Source organism: Thamnophis sirtalis, unplaced genomic scaffold, assembly GCF_051295495.1.
Source record: "Thamnophis sirtalis isolate CommonGarterSnake01/CBP01778 unplaced genomic scaffold, rThaSir2_p1.2 scaffold_10, whole genome shotgun sequence".
Lineage (NCBI taxonomy): Eukaryota > Metazoa > Chordata > Lepidosauria > Squamata > Natricidae > Thamnophis > Thamnophis sirtalis.
The window spans coordinates 21194348-21210976 of NW_028261390.1; the positions used below are offsets into that span (position 1 = coordinate 21194348).

Sequence of the window (16629 nt, forward strand, 5' to 3'; positions counted from 1 at the left end):
AATAGTTTGGCATTTAGAGATACTGATATGAGTAGTCTAAAGCTATAATAATTGCATGTTATTCTTTAGTTGTTGTACATGAAATCAAAGGCCCAACTCTACAGTTGCCATGTGAAATTCCTTTCGTGTTTTGGATTACATCAATTTGTCAAGCTTTCATGTGGCAAACGGCCTAAGGCATTATTCTTTCAAAAGATTTAGATCCTTTTGTAGGCCTAGATCCAAATTAGGAGGAACTTTGAGATAAAAGTTGTGGACATTGAAAAGTAATTTTAAATTTAAGTGTGTTGATGCTAGATTTTTCCCCCCAAAGAGAATGATTTAATTGGGAAAGGTGTTCTCTCTACTTATCTGTAGTATGTATATATTGCTTGCTCTTCTATAGTATTGTCAATAAGAATTTAGCTCTAGCAAGCATACTCTTTTCATACACAGATCTGGATTCCTAACAAATTCACAAACTTTATGATAACCATGTATAAGGAAATATGTTACATATGGTGAGGGTTAGTATTACTGTACAGGTAATTCTTGGCTTAAAACCACAATTGGAACCAGAACTCCTGTCTTTAAGACAATCATTAAGTGGGTCACACTAGTTTATGTTACCTTTCTGCCATGATTGTTAAAAAGAATCACACAATTGTTAAGCAAATAACATAATAACAGAGTTGGAAGGGAGCTTGGGGAGTGTCTTCTAGTCCAACCCCATGCTCAAGCAGGAGACCCTTTAGCAGGGGTCACCAACTTGTGGCTCTGGAGCCACAGGTGGCTCTTTCATCCTTCTGCTGTCACCGATCGTCTCCACAATTGATAGGGCTTTCAGTTAGGACAGGTAGAGGAAAAAGGACGCTGTGCTAGTAAGAGACTCTATGATGAGGGAACCAGACTTCCAGTCAGCTCCAGAATTAAATGGGGGGGCTTCCTGTTGGGACCTTTGTGGCTCTTTGAATGTTTAAGGTTGCCAACCCCTGCCCTATACAAATGGTCATCCAAGCTCTTCTTAAAAACTTCCAATGATGGAGCACCCACACTAGCATTAACTTTGAATCAGAAGCAAAGCTTTGTCAGAAACTGATTGGGAAGATTTCAAATGGCAGGCACATGAACACAGAATGCTGAAACCATTGTAAATACATGCTGGTTGCCAAGCACCCAAATTTTGTTTACATGATTACAGGGTCACTGCAACAATTGTTAAGTGTGAGGATTGGTTGTAAATTATTTTTTTCAATAGTGTCATAACCTTGAATGGTTGCTAAACCGATAGCAATAGCACTTAGACTTAAATACCACTCCATAGTACTTTACAGCACTCTTTGAGTGATTTATAGTGTCAACATATTGTCCCTAACAATCTAGGTCCTCATTTTACTGGAAGGATGGAAAGATGAACTCCAGACTGTGAGCAGAGTTAGCCTGCAGTACTACATTCTAACCTCTGTGCTACCAGAGATCTAAACAAATGGTTGTAAGACAAGCATACTTGTACTAGCTGATATAAATTGAATTCCAAAATGTCTGGTTGCCAACTCCATACAGTTTTACTCTAGAGAAGGTTCAAGACATTACTGGCAAAAGAGAAAAGTAGCTGTGGTCACTATAGCTAGCAGCCTCCCATTCTCCTTTTCCCTGTAGAAAATCCATCTGTTAATTGTTACTGGAGAAACTAAAGAGAAATTCGGAGGAATATTGCAGGATTGGGATTTGATCATTCCTGCCTATGGAGTAGAGTAGGAACAGTCCTTCTCCTTTTCCTTGACAATTGGAAGATTGGAGCATTAGAGAGCAGGGATTGTCCTGGAAGGGAGAAGGCCCACAGGCAATTGATTCTCTAGTTTTTGCTAGAAAAAGTTTGCTGTTTAAAATGGTTCATAGGATGGGCATGTCAGGGTTCTAAATAGCATCCTCCAGCATATATGAATATGTAGAATATGTTTGAATATGTTTGAATATGTGGCAGGCATGAGGCCCAATACAAAGATGGCTTCCAAGCCTGACAGTACATTTTGTCTTTCGCTTCTTAATTTAAACACATAAATGCATGCTATACAAAATAATGTAAAATAAAACTATTGTGCTTCACATTATATCATAGTGGGGGACAGTAAAGATCAAAATTCATACCTATCACATATTAGATGTTCAGGCCTGCTCTGAACAGTTCCAATTAAAAACCAAAACTATCTTAATGAAAGAAGAGTTTCCATGAATTATCTGGGCCTTGGCATCATTCAAGTTTTTCTTTTTAGTAGCAAGAACAGCAGATGTTCCAGATTTTTTTCTCTCCATCTTTAAAAATATATTTTTCTACAATACTTTTAAGGCAGGCTATATACTGATATATTTATTGCAAACTACCTTCCATCGTTTTAAATATCAGAAGTTGATTTTATTATTTACTTCTGGTTTTAGTATCAATTATATTTATTGCAAACTACCTTGCAGATTGTGCTGACAGCACATATATCTAAGAAATAAATAATGCTATGTGCCACCAAAAACAAATTCAATATCATTGTTGTACTGTAATCATAATATTCATGGTTTTTTCCCAGAAAATTAAAATGGCATAAGTACAATAATTTCTTCCTTTGTGTTGACAAGCTCAAAATTCATAAGCAACGTCTATCTCAATATTCAGTATTTCATTAAAACATCACTATTGTGTTGTTTAAATTATCATCGCTTCTCTTTCAGAGTGAGGAAAGGTCATCTTAGCTGTTGAAGCATCAAAAAGATTCATTCATTCATTCATTCATTTATTGATCAGAAGACACATCACACTTGTATAAGAATATTTCTAGCAAGATGGCTGATTATCTGTAATGTGGATGGATGTTAGGAAAAAGTGAAAACAGAGCAGTTTGCCAATGGAAGCGGAAACAAAGATTGAAGCAAACTAGCCTGTTTAAAAGCTGTTAGAAAGGAAATGCAAGAGGGCCTGAATATGGTTCTCTCTCTATAGCAGGGGTGTCAAACTGATGGCCCACGGGGTAGATATGTCACACTCAGGGTACACCTACCTCAGCTCAGTGAAGGGGAAAAACTTCACAATATGTCATGTGACAGCAACCTGACACCACGAGTTTGACACCGGTGCTCTATCGTCTTCTTCGTGAGTCATAGCAGTTGGTTGTGGCCTCTATAATTATTATTTAGCTGAAATCCTTGTGTTTCTTTTTTTAATAAGTTTTTTTTATTTTCAAAACAAACACAACACATACAATCTTCCTTTCTTATAGAAAGTGTATCAGTTGGTTACAAAAGACTTTCGTGCATCTCTTCCACAGTCATCAAGCATAATTCATATTAACTCAAGTATTTTAACTCAGATATTTATACATGTTACCATCATCATACCTCCATTTTCATTTGACTGTAATTGTTTAAACGTCCTTCATCATAAAATATATCAAGATTTAATATATAACCACATACTGGCATTTCATTTACTATTTCTAAAATCCTCCAATGACACTAACTCCTTATATTCTACTCTAGCTAAACATCCATAATGTTTAATAACAAAGTTTTCTATCCTTCTTTCCAAATCATTGTTTGCAGTTTAGATCTCATTTTCTTATTTTGTGTGTGTGTGTGTGTGTGTGTGTGTGTGTGTGTGTGTATTCCCGGGTTTCTTATCTGAGTAATAATATTTTGGTAACTGCTTTAACTCATTGATCTGGCCAAGTGACAAGATTCATGACTTCACCTTCCCTATTTATGCGTCAACAGATAATCTATGTCTGAAACTTTACAAAGCTGTTTATCCCCTTGGGGACTTCTATACTTATATAAAAACAAATGTTCCCAAACAACTAAATGTCAAATAATTAAAAAACGAGAACACATTTGTGGAAGAAATATATATATATATATAATCTTTATCCCTCCTTTATTTGACTATATCCTGCCTCGTATCATTTCCCCCCCTAGTAAGCAAGACTTAACTAAATCTAACTTAATTCTTTTTATTATTATTATTATTATTATTATTAACCTTTAGATATAATCCAAAAGGGTTTCTAATCTTCCTTTCATGGGTGCCATTCAATATTCATATCCAGTTATTACTTATCATAACACTACACATTGTATACATTATTATCATTATCAATTATTTATTTAACTATATCTATTATCACTAAATTTCACTAAGTTTAGCTAGTTTTAAATTATACTCTTCCATCTATCAACCAGTATCTTTCCAATAACAAAACCGTGTCATCTCTTTTGCCATTTGTGGCATCAGTCCTCTGATCATCTCCTTAATCAGCTTTGTATGGACTCCTCTTAGCAACTCTTTGCTTATAAGATCTCTCATATAATTTCGATGCCCTTCTTCTGTTCCTTAATCTGCTTATCTTTGATTGTCGGTGGTGTTATCAAAACTATTCCTCTAAGGTCTGTCTCTTTAAGTCCATAAATTCTTTTATTTTTTCCTCTTCTGCATCTTCCCATCTGGGGTAAGTTTCCCCTCCATTTAATTCTGCAATGGGCTCTACATGGGGTTGCCCTTGAAGTGCATCCGGCGACTGCAGTTAGTCCAGAATGCAGCCGCGCGAGTGATAGTGGGCGCACCGCGGTTTGCCCACATTACACCTATCCTCCGCGAGCTGCACTGGCTACCTGTTGATCTCCGGGTGCGCTTCAGGGTATTGATGACCACCTTTAAAGCACTCCATGGTAGTAGATCTGGGTACTTGAGAGACCGCCTTCTGCCGATTACCTCCCTCTGACCGATTAGATCGCACAGACTGGGCCTCCTCCGGATCCCATCTGCCAGTCAATGTCGACTGGCGACTACACAGAGGAGAGCCTTTTCTGTTGCAGCTCCGACCCTGTGGAACGATCTCCCCGTCGAGATTCGTACCCTCACCACCATCCAGACCTTCCGCACGGCCCTTAAGATCTGGCTCTCCCAGCAGGCCTGGGGATAGGTTCTTAATTTACCCGCCCGAGTGTTGACTGTTGAATGCAAGTTGTGTTTCATTATTTTATTTTGTTCACTCACTGTTTGTCTTTTGGTATTGCACTCCTTTCCCTGTGATTGTAAGCCGCCCTGAGTCCCCTCAGGGAGAAGGGCGGCCTATAAATCTTAATAAAATGTCTAAAAAATGTCTAAAAATTCCTCTTTCAGTATTCCACCTTTCCATTTTCAGAAACAAACCAATCACCATAAGTATCAGCAATTTTAATTTCTTTATATTCATTTTCCTCTTTGATTTTCTGGATTTTGACCGCCACTTTTTCCATTTGACGAACATCTTCAACTTCTCCATCATATTTTACTGTTAGATGCACTAAGTAATCCAACTTCTTCTCTATCCTCTTATTTGTATTTGATAATTTCTGTATTTCTGAGAATATCTTTTGCAGATTTAAAACTTCTTTCTGATGCTGAAATTGCACCATGATTTCCAGCTGACAAACTGCTACTGTAGCTTAGAAGGTTTTAGCAGAATTAAGCATCACAATAACATTTCACCCCTCTCTGGCCAAGAATCTACTTCTAAAGGAACAGTCTGTGTGCCTTTCTTCTTCTTCTTATCACTCTATAAACAAGCTGTGAGTCCTTGAAGCACCAAGCCAGGATAATCAGTGAAAAAAGTGTTTCGTTTCCAATACACAAACAGCCTAGCTTCCGAGAGCAGCGTTATAATGTTAGAATGTTACCACTTCTTTGTTTCTTTTTGTATCTCTTTGTATTTCAAGTTTTTAAAAAAAGGTCCGATTCTTAAATGAGTTAGAAAAACACCCACAGTAATGAAAGAGGAAAGTTTAAATCCATATATTATGGAGAATAGTCAAAGAAAAAAAAATAGAAGAAGGAAACTTAATCCATTCGTTTAAAAAGGCTTGCATAAATTCCATCCATAAAGATAGCATTTAAAAAGTAAGATAACCCACTGTTCAAAACCAGTCCAAATTTAATTCTGCCGCTTATTTCTTCTGTTCTCCAATTTAAATTAGTTTTAAGTTTTTTTGTAGGCAGTCACTTTTAAAACAGTAAAAATTCCTCACCAGCTGAAAACACTTTCTCTTTCCGTATCCTTCCGTTTTGGAGCCGCCCCGACCTCATCAGCCATTTGGCTGGATTTTTTGTCACCGGCTTGAAGAGCTTTTCTTGGATCAATCAGAGACTTTGCGATGCCTCTGTGATCAGCAAGATGTATTCTTCCTGTTCACCATCTCTACGGGACGGTTTAGGTCTGTTTAGACCACCCAGAGACAAAAGTGTCGACTGCAATCTCAGAGCATTGAGATCGCACGCCATGTCGTCGCGACTTCAACTGCTCCCCCCTTGTGTTTCTTACAAGCTCACCCAAATGGCTTTTGCAGTGAAGCTTAACAATAGGCTGGTAGGTAATCTATGTAATAATCTGCGGTTGACTTCCTTCTCTGTTTTATTGTTTCTTTTTTAACGGCTTGATGGTTTCCTCTTCCAGTTCCCCGCCAGCCTGGAGTGAGCAATCATCTCTTAGAAACGTTTGAAATTGAACAAGGGATAAGTGCCAATGAAGATGAAGCAAATGATGATCCAGGTAAGCATTTTGTCACTTTGGATCTAGCTAGCATTCTAGAAAGCGCTGTTAAGGCAGAAGCATTACTGTTTGTTATGTAGCACATTCCTAAGAATATGTGTTCCACCGAGCATATGTGTACTTTAATACTTATGGGTACAAACCAGTTGTGCTTGCAGTATAAAATGAGAACTCTACTTACTGAAAGCCATTCCTTGAATTCTGAGGAAAGTAGTAAATGTAAATATAAAGTATATATCAAGTGAATATATAGTATATATTATAAGACAGGCTAACTATTGATATTTTATTCAGATATTTTTAATGATTTGTGTCTTTTATCTATTATAAGTATATACAGTATATAGTAAATATAAAGCATATATTCTTCCTCAAATTCCTCAAAATATTGATTTTTTCCACAATAACCATTTTTCTTCAGGCATTGATTAGATTTGAAACCACTACTTAAATTGCAGTTCCCCACTTCAATTGCGAGAATTCGTGATTTTAAAATCCAGAACACTTCCTCTTTGTGCACAAAATGTGGGTGGGATGGATATTTGTGGTATGACAGAATGAAAGTCATAGGATAACGCTAATGAAATCTACACAACTTTATAATTTGCCCCAATATGGCAAATTTTAACTAAAGTGGGTAACCCATACTTTTCTAAAAGTAGAAATGAAGAGAAGAGCACAGCAAGAAAATGGCTTAGAATTCCATCAACTAATGGATTAATAAAAGCTTCTCCTTTTTGCAAATGTGATCGATATATTCTTTACATTATTTGTGTGAACAGTGACTCCATGTAATAACCTCACACTTAGCTTAGCCTCTACCAGTCTAGTACCTTCAAAGTATTGGAATGAAAGCATGTTTACAGAGGAATGAGTTAACCTGCCTAAAGTCTGAAGGCCTTTTTCTTGATTTCTGTAGGTCTTCTGATTCATAGTTGCAACTTTGATGGTGGTTTGTGTCGATGGATCAAGGAAAGAAATGATGATTTACGCTGGGAACCTGTTAAAGACTCCTCAGGTATTGCTTGATTTCCTTCCATTTAAGATAGTATTATATGATAGGCAAAGAATCAGAAATAAGAAAAAAAATCTTGGCATATAGTTTCTGGCAATTGATTTTTTTGGCATTGAGGAGTGTTTCTGTTAGAATGTAAAGTTTTATTTTAGTTTTCCTGTGTATGTAAATGTTCAAGGGCCATTTTCTTTGGACTGTTCCCTGAATGGAAAAAAATGAAAAGCAGTGTGTGAATGACATGGTAATATGCCTCTTAAGGAAATTTTCTTGCATATTCATTCATATTTTTGATCCTAAATCATATTAACATTTACTTCTTTTCTTTGTAATTGACAATGTTTGATGAGAGCTGTATATCTAAATCTAAATACTGTATGTATGGCCCAGTGGTGGGTTTCAAAAATTGTTCGAACCTACTCTGTGGATGTGGCCTCCTTTGTGGGAGTGGCTTGCCACCCATGTGACCGGATGGGAGTGGCTTGCTGCCCATGTGACCGGATATGAAGATGCCAATGACACTTGTCAGAACCACCTTAAATTACCTCACACACAGCACTGGCATGCATAAGAATATGATGTAAACTTGTTTTTAAAAGGCATCTTTGGTTTGTGTTAAAACAACTTCAACACATGGAATGTTCTGATTGCACCACAAACACAGTAGTCATCCTTACCTTTCACAGAGGCACTGAGTTTTATAAATATGAGCATGATAGTGTAGAATAATTATATCCAAGGACCAGTGGTGGGTTTCAAAAAATTTTGGAACCTCTTCTGTAGGTGTGGCCTGCTATCCGGGTCCACTGGTGGAACCTCTTCTAACCTGTTCGGTAGATTTGACGAACCGGTTCTACCGAATAGGTGCGAACTGGTAGGAACCCACCTCTGGTATGGCCTATTATGAAGCTGAAGCTTGGGAAAACTACTTACTAATAATTTGTGATTCTCAATACAGATTTATATAATTAGTTGCATTGAGACATCTCAAATCACTTGAAAGGGGGTCAGAAAAAAATCTCTTTGGGCATCACAACTAAATTATATAGTCACACTACAAGTACAGTAAGTACAGTATATGTGGAAGGCTAGCTAAGATGTTATGCCTTTTAATATTATGCCTTTGTTTTGTTAGTATCACATTTGTATAAAAGTATACACACTTTAGAGAACTTTTCAAACTTGAAATATTAAAAATAAATTCAAAATATATATGCATTTATTATATTGATGGCATGTTTATGTGGCATGGCAACTTTAATAGACTTTTGAATTCTCAAAAGACATCAGTGAAATAAATTACTACCTTTTTGACTCATTCCAGTCTTCCAGTTCTCCTCTAACAGTTGATAGGTTTTGCACAACATATTATTTATCATGGCATGAAGACGTGCATGGATGAGTAATTAATGGCAAATGTTAGGTATATTTCTAGAATTATGGCTCTAGATACTATGCTTACAGGAAGTGGGATGAAGTTTTCATAAATAGACACATTTAAAGTTATCTGAAATCTATGGATACAAACCTGCAAGCATCCAAAAGATCCGTACAGGTTTATATCTATACAAAAAAGGTGAATTGCCCCAGCAATAAACATTTTAAGATTACAGTTTCAAATGCAAAGATCTTATCTTCCCTCTTAAAATAAATGGTGTATGAAAATTCTAAAGTAAACAATGGAAGTTCATTGAATGAATCCAGATTTATTAATACTTTGGTATCATTTCTTTAGTTGCAGCCCTAGTTTTGTTTGGGAAATATGAGCCCCAAAGGGTCCTTCCATCAATGGGAAATCATAGGATCAGATATAAGTAAAGAATTTTGATGAGAAAAGATTTTTTTTTTTTTTGCAAAAAATGTTTCTCAAGACCCAACATTTAGTTATTACAGCTTGGAATTTTTTTAAAGTGTTTATCATTTACCAATTATCTGAATTGGATAAAATATCTTCTGCAACATTATAGAAAAATGTAGATGATAGCACTCATATACATAGTATGTTATTCTACTTATGCTTTCTCAGATCTGAGTCAAATTTTCTACTATTTTTAACTAAATTTTATATCCATCCATCATCTATCTATCTATCTATCTATCTATCTATCTATCTATCTATCTATCTATCTATCTATCTATCTATGTTTCTATCTATCTATCTATGTTTCTATCTATCTATCTAGCCTTTAGGGTAGACCATATCCTGGAAATATATAAATAATTTGGTGGTTGGTGTTTATTCGACTTGTATGCCGCCCTATTCCCAAAGGGACTCAGGGTGGCTGACAAACCAGGAGGGAAGGGGCACAAATACAAAAGAGTAAAAACAAAAACAAAACACCAATACAAAACAATTTAAAAAGTCACAACAAGCACAACCAATTCGAGTAGGGGTGGAACTCAACAGCCCCAGACCTGCTGGAACAGCCAGGTCTTAACGGCTTTACGGAAAGCCTGAAGGGTGGCGAGGGTCCGAATCTCCACGGGGAGATCGTTCCAGAGGGCCGGAGCAGCCACAGAGAAGGCCCTCCTCCAGGTGGTTGACAGCCGGCATTGGCCGGCAGATGGAATTCGGAGGAGGCCTAATCTGTGGGATCTAATGGGTCTATGGGAGGTGATTGGCAGAAGGCGGTCTCTCAAGTACCCAGGTCCAATACCATGTAGGGCTTTATAAGTGACGACTAGCACCTTGAAGCATATCCGGAGACCAATAGGCAGCCAGTGCAGCTCGCAGAGGATAGGTGTAACGGAGAGAGGCGGTCACTATCGCCTGGATCCAGCCCCGTGTCACCTCCCTGCTGTTCGCGACCAGCCAGGAGGGACACGGGTCCAGTACACATGTGGAGGCACTCCAATTTAAAATAAATCTATCAATTCAGTGCTACATTCACATTACTTACAGTGTTACAGCTGGGTGATCAGTATTAGCCTTTTCTGGCAGCCACAAATTTAATTTCTTATTATCATGTTCCTTTTTTCAAGGGCATGTTGAAATAGTTTGTTTTCTCCTCCCACTTTGTTTTAAACAGGTGGACAATACTTATCTATTTCTCAACCCAAAGGGAAGGCAGGTCGATTTGCCCGCTTGGTTCTCCCACTTGGCCATTTAGCTCGCTCCGAAGATCTGTGTTTATCCTTTAGGCATAAAGTGTCTGGATTACACTCCGGTTTGCTTCAAGTCTTTCTAAGAAAGACTGGTATTCATGGGCCAGCAATTTGGGGAAGGAACAGAGGTCACGGTTGGAGTCAGACGCATATAACATTGAAAGGACCTGGCATCAAAAGCGTGAGTACAATTCTGGGATCTAAGGAGAGGGAGGGGGGAGGGAGGGGGGAGGGAGAGAGAGCACACAATATTATTTATATTTAATATATTCAATAGAGTTACATTTCCTTCTGTTAATCTATATATGAGTTACAATTTGTTCAGTGGAATATCTTGATTGCTTAATGTTAATTATCAAAATAGTATCTGCATTGCACCTTTTTCTATGAACCATGATAAAAATTAAATCATCTTAATTATTATGCTTTTTAATAAGTAAAAATCTTCCCCGCTGTTACTAGTATTGGATTAAATTCCCTGTTGAATTCTTAAGGGTTGAGCTTGAAACATATAAAGCATATCTTCTTCCCCATATTCCTCAAAATATTTATTTTTCCACAATAACCATTTTTCTTTGGTATTGATTAGATTTAAAAGTGTTACTTAAATTGCAGTTCCCTACTTCAATCGCAAGATTTCATGATTATAAAATTTACAACACTTTTTCTTTGTGTGCCAAATTTGAGTGGCATGGTTATTTGTGGTATGATAGAAGAAAGATTAATGTGGATTTTAAAAATAATTATGTTAGATGTGCCATATTGAGAAAATTGAAGAGATAAAATTTCAGGTTGTGCCTAAAAACACTTCTGTGGCTCTCAGAATAAGAAGCATTTGATAGACAAGAAAGAATAAACAGATATAAATGGCTAACTTATCGTGAAATATTAGAAATTTGTCAAGGAGAATACAAAATAAAATCAAAAGAGCAATTGATGACAGAGAGACAGTTGCAGTGGTGGGCTGCCAATTTTTTTACTACTGGTTCCGGTGGGGGGGCACGCTCACGGGCGACATTTCTGCACATGTTCAGAAGTGTCCGGGTGGGTGGGCGGAGCTTCCTGCTGCTGTTACTACCGGTTTGGCCGATTTGGGCCAAACCGGGAACAACCCACCTCTGGACATTGCCAATGGTTTTCTTATTTACAGTTGGTAGAAATAGTTAAATTAGACAAAAAGGAGTTCATTATTTTGAATATTGTAAGACAGAGTTTGAAATGAAATTGTGTACAAAAGATGAATCTGGAATTTTAAAATGTATACACTTCAATTGAAATTTTAAACAAAGCAAGTGAAAGAATGACAAAAGAATGACGTTTACAGGGAGTTAAACTTTTGAGAGTAATATATATATATATATGGAACAATGGGTTAAATAAGTGGTTGAAAGGATTGAAATATAATTACATTATATTATAATCTTAAAGAGAATTTTTACAAAATTACGTACTGCTGGTATATGATAACAGAAAAATTGTCTAAAATGTGTGAAAGCATTTCAAATACATGTTGGAAATAGGAACAGCAAAGACGTTTTATCGTATTTGGTGGATATGTAAAAAAAAACCTACAATATTGTGGTTTCAAGTATATAGACTGATTTAGAAAATTTTAAAGATGAATATACAATTGAGAGCAAATGTTGGGACCAATGGACCAACATTTGGAAAAATTAAGGGAACCTTACATATGATAACCACAGCAAAATTACTGCACAAAATTACTTTATGGAAAGATTGGTGGGTTGTTTTCTAAGGTTGTCCTTTAACTCTCTTTCAAGTAAAATCCCATGTTGATCTCCATGAAGAAATGAAGAAATCAGTGCAAAATTATTTTCAATCTATCAGCCAAAAAAATTGCAAACAACTTGTAGTTTTTATTATTCAATAATGATATTGACCTATAGTCTCCTGTTAAAGGCAAATTTTGTCCCTCTGATGTTAGAATGATAATATTTTATTAGCCTCTTTCCAATTCTTTGGCATCTTCCCTCTTACAGATTAATCTGTAAGATTAATCATGTTTTGTAAAGGTTGTAAAAGTTCATCCACAAATCATTTATAAGAAGAACCTGATCATTCATCTGGTCCAGGCACCTTTCCTAGTTTAATCTTTTTATAGCTTTAGAAACCTCCCTTACTGTTATAAATCCATTCATAATCTGTGATTAACTTAGAGCTAAATCTGAATAAATGTACATCATATGTAAATGCCAATTATAGTACCATGTTTCCCCAAAACTAAGACAGGGTCTTATTTTCTTTTGACCCTTGAAATAAGCACTTGGCCTTATTTTCAGGGACATCTTATTATTTTTGAGGTGCAGGAGGCGGTGAACATGGTCACCTCATGGCTGCTGCTGTTTTGCAATATTTATGGGTAGGGCTTATTTTCAGGGAGGGCTTATTTTAGCACATGCACTCAGAAGCCCAATTAGGCATATTATCCAGGGAGGTCTTATTTTTATGGAAACAGGATATTCCTATTCAAAAATATTCTATATTTCTCTGAACATCCTAGATCATATAATAAACAAAAGGTTAGGGTATATATATAAACTGAAAGTTGCCAAGTTCACACATTACACTTATCTAAAATGCAGTGTTACTTAGTATAATGTGTGAGCATAATTGTTGTGTTTCATAAATCATGGTTCATAGTTTGGTGTTATGTATAGCTAAAGCCATTGTTACTGGTTCACTGACAAATGCGCGCTCGACAAAAGTGTGTTGACAAAACCGCGACGAGAAAAGAGTGAGGTCTAAATTGCGCCCACAGAAGCGCGCCGATAAATGTGCGCCGACAAAAGCGTGCCATCAAGAAACAACACGAAAACAACGTAATAACCCTAACCCTAAACCTAATCCTAAACCTATCCCTAACCCTAAACCTAACCCTAACCCTAACTCTAACCCTTACCTTAACCTTAATCGCGCTTTCGTCGGCGCGCATTTAGCGGCGCACTTCTGTGGGTGTGATTTTGTCTTCGTTCTTTTCTCGTCACGGTTTTGTCGTCTCGCTTTTGTCGGGCGCTCATTTGATGGGTCACAATTGTTACTTATTAAGTAAGCAACAGGTTAGTGATATATGAACCCAATCAATCTCATATGTCTTTTTTATTTCCTCTCTCAGGTTATTTTTAAAGGAGAAAAAGGAAAAGGAAGAACTGGGGAAATTGGTTTGGATGATATAAGTTTGAGGAAAGGCCGATGTTCTCAGGACCATTAGTGGTACAGATGGGTGACGAGAACAGACTTTTGTTGTCCATAGATATTATTTGAGACACGTGGATGATTGATAACTTCTCCTTTGTCTTTGTGAAATCACGGTGGATCTCCATATAAATAATTCAAATTTCCTGTAATAGCAAGGAAAGCTTAAACAGAAGAAGCCATTAACATTGGTTAACATTGTCTGTGCTTTAGGAGGTTCTGATTGGAGGATATACACATCCTTTATGAAGAAAAAACTGCCTAAATGTCCTTAAAAAGAGTCAACATCTGAATCCATGTCTTCTTGTGTTTTCCATTGGCTGATTATGGCTCCTTTTGTGTCACAAGTTGAAGATACACCCATTATTATTGTACTCCATCAATTTTAAAGTAGAGTGTTTTGTGTGTCTCTGTGTGTATAAATAACATTTATCCCATTATCTTATTGCAAAAGGCAGTTAAAGAGTAGCACTGCAATTCTTAATATAGGTAGTGCTGTGTTCTGTATAAATATGTATTATTATTGTTAATGTATTTATATATGTTGTATATTTGCAAACTCTAGATGTAAGAGGAAATAACATTTGCACACGTTATAGTTAAACTAGCAAAAGAAGTCGGTAGTTCAATAGCAAGTTCTTTTTAAAATATCTAAGACCCGGTAATTTTCCTTGCCTTTCTATACCCCATCTGTAGAATATTTTACACAATTGCAAAAATGAGTATAATGTGAGTATTACCAGATTCAGGAGAATTAGACTTCAACAATCCTTTTCTGAAAAAAAAAAGCATTCATGACTGGTATCAGCAGCACAACTTGGCATTGATGGATTTTTATTTTTTTAATATACTAGCTGATAACCCAGCGTAGCCCGAGTATATATTTATCCCAATCCTGTATTAGAGTGAGCCTCCTTGTGGAGTACTGCGAAGCCGTTACCATGGAAACTCCACTGTGCTGTAGAGTAGAAGCCATTTTAAGGCACAACAGGTTATATCTTAACAGAACTTGAATCCAAAAGGCACCGTATCACTGTCAAAAGTACTGTGACTTGACACTATAGATATAATTCAGTCCTTTTCATTTCAGCAGCCCAGTCATTCCAGAGTTATGCTGGAACACACGCACACAGATTCCGAGGTGTGTTAGGGACCCTAACCCTACTGTATTTGTTCCCAGAAAGTCATCTGTGTTTGGTTGAAATTGCTCGAGGTGTCCAAGAGTTATGCTGGAACATACACAGCCATATTTATATATGATCATTTATATATGATCATATATATATATTTTCAAGGAAAGTTTGTATGATAGGAGTTTTTCCTCTCTTATTCAGACACTAATAAGAAACAAAATAGGTTTCGGGATGCATAAGCAAAGAAACGCACAACGACTAGTCATGTATTAACCAGAATTATATAGGTAGTCCTCAACCAACGGGTACATTTAATGACCATTCAAAGTTACAACAGCATTAAAAGATGTGACTTTGGCCATTTTTCATACTCACAACCATTGCAGCATCCCCGATGAAAATTCGGATGCTTGGCCACTGACTCATATTTATGACGGTTGCAGTGTCACCTTTTCCAGTCTCCTTCCAAGCAAAGTCAAAGGGAAAGCCAGATTCACTTAACCATTGCGTTACTAACTTAATAACTGAAGTGATTCACTTAACAATTGTGTCAAGAAAAGACGTAAAATGGGGCAAAATTCACTTAACAAGTGTTTCACTTAGCAACAGTAGCTTTGGGCTCAATTGTGATCATAAGTCGAGGACTGCCTGTACATTATTGCATAAATTATATCTACACTCCCCTCTTTTCAGATGGTGTTGTCTTTATTTCTGGACAGATGATATAACCCACATAATAAGGAAGAAAAACTGTTTCCTGAACATAGCAGGAGGCTTGCAAAATGGTTCCGTTTCAGATTGATCAAAACTCGGTCTTGCCCAGTATAGCATAGAGAAAAAAGCACAACAAAAATGCAGCAGAATGAGGTAGAAAATCCAAAGAGAGTTTGCAGTGGCTTAGAATTTGGATCTTTTAATTCTTATTTGCAAAAATTTAAAACGTCTCCCCTTGCATTCAGATTACAATCACATGGTTGGCATGTTAATCTTCCCAAGAAGCTACCTAGGTATGGGGACTGCCATGGAAAATCCTCTTGTTGCCTCAAAATGAGTATATCTTCAGCTGTTCAGTGTGGCTTGATAGAAACAAAACAGGTGGCCAACCTATCACTTTTTATAAGTCCAAAATAATTTAGCTCAATTTCTCAACATATCTGAAATTGCTTCTCAACTCACATTTGGTTTCTTCCTGTATTTCTCACAATACTCCAGGGGTCAACAATATGGCGCTCCTAAAAACTGTTCAACCACCCCTCTCACCCAATTAATTATATATATTTATTTCTAAAACATATTCAAGGATCAAAGTCTCATTAGTTCACAGGGGCATTCTTGGGTAAGATTGCAGGATATCTAAGTGTTAAAGACATTAAAATTTTACAGCTATTAAAAGTTTGCAACATTCAGACTAAACCATTTATAGATATGATAATTTTTGATAGAAACATTGCTTTTTAAGGCATAGTACTTTGAAAAGAAACATTGTAAAAGTAAATTGATGGCCTTTAATACATTCCATTAGAGCCGTTGGCATAGCTGAGAAGGTTTTCTTCCCTAGCTGTAATTGCAATTTCCCTGATTAGTCAAGACAATGTTTTAGCAGAAATATCTTAGACCA

At 36.6% G+C, this 16629-nt stretch overlaps 1 protein-coding gene across 4 annotated transcripts in view; it reads left to right on the forward strand.

Annotated features, from left to right (window-relative positions):
- Window positions 1-15692, forward strand: part of NPNT (nephronectin) — a 68886-nt gene extending 53194 nt beyond the window's left edge. For all 4 annotated transcript variants that reach the window (XM_014062147.2, XM_014062153.2, XM_014062158.2 and 1 more), the window contains 4 exons: window positions 6453-6548; window positions 7468-7566; window positions 10590-10846; window positions 13799-15692. In XM_014062147.2, coding sequence (XP_013917622.2) covers window positions 6453-6548; window positions 7468-7566; window positions 10590-10846; window positions 13799-13894 — 548 coding nt within the window. In that variant the 3' untranslated portion in view covers window positions 13895-15692. The remainder of the gene's footprint in view (window positions 1-6452; window positions 6549-7467; window positions 7567-10589; window positions 10847-13798) is intronic.
- The last annotated feature ends 937 nt before the right edge of the window (window positions 15693-16629 follow it).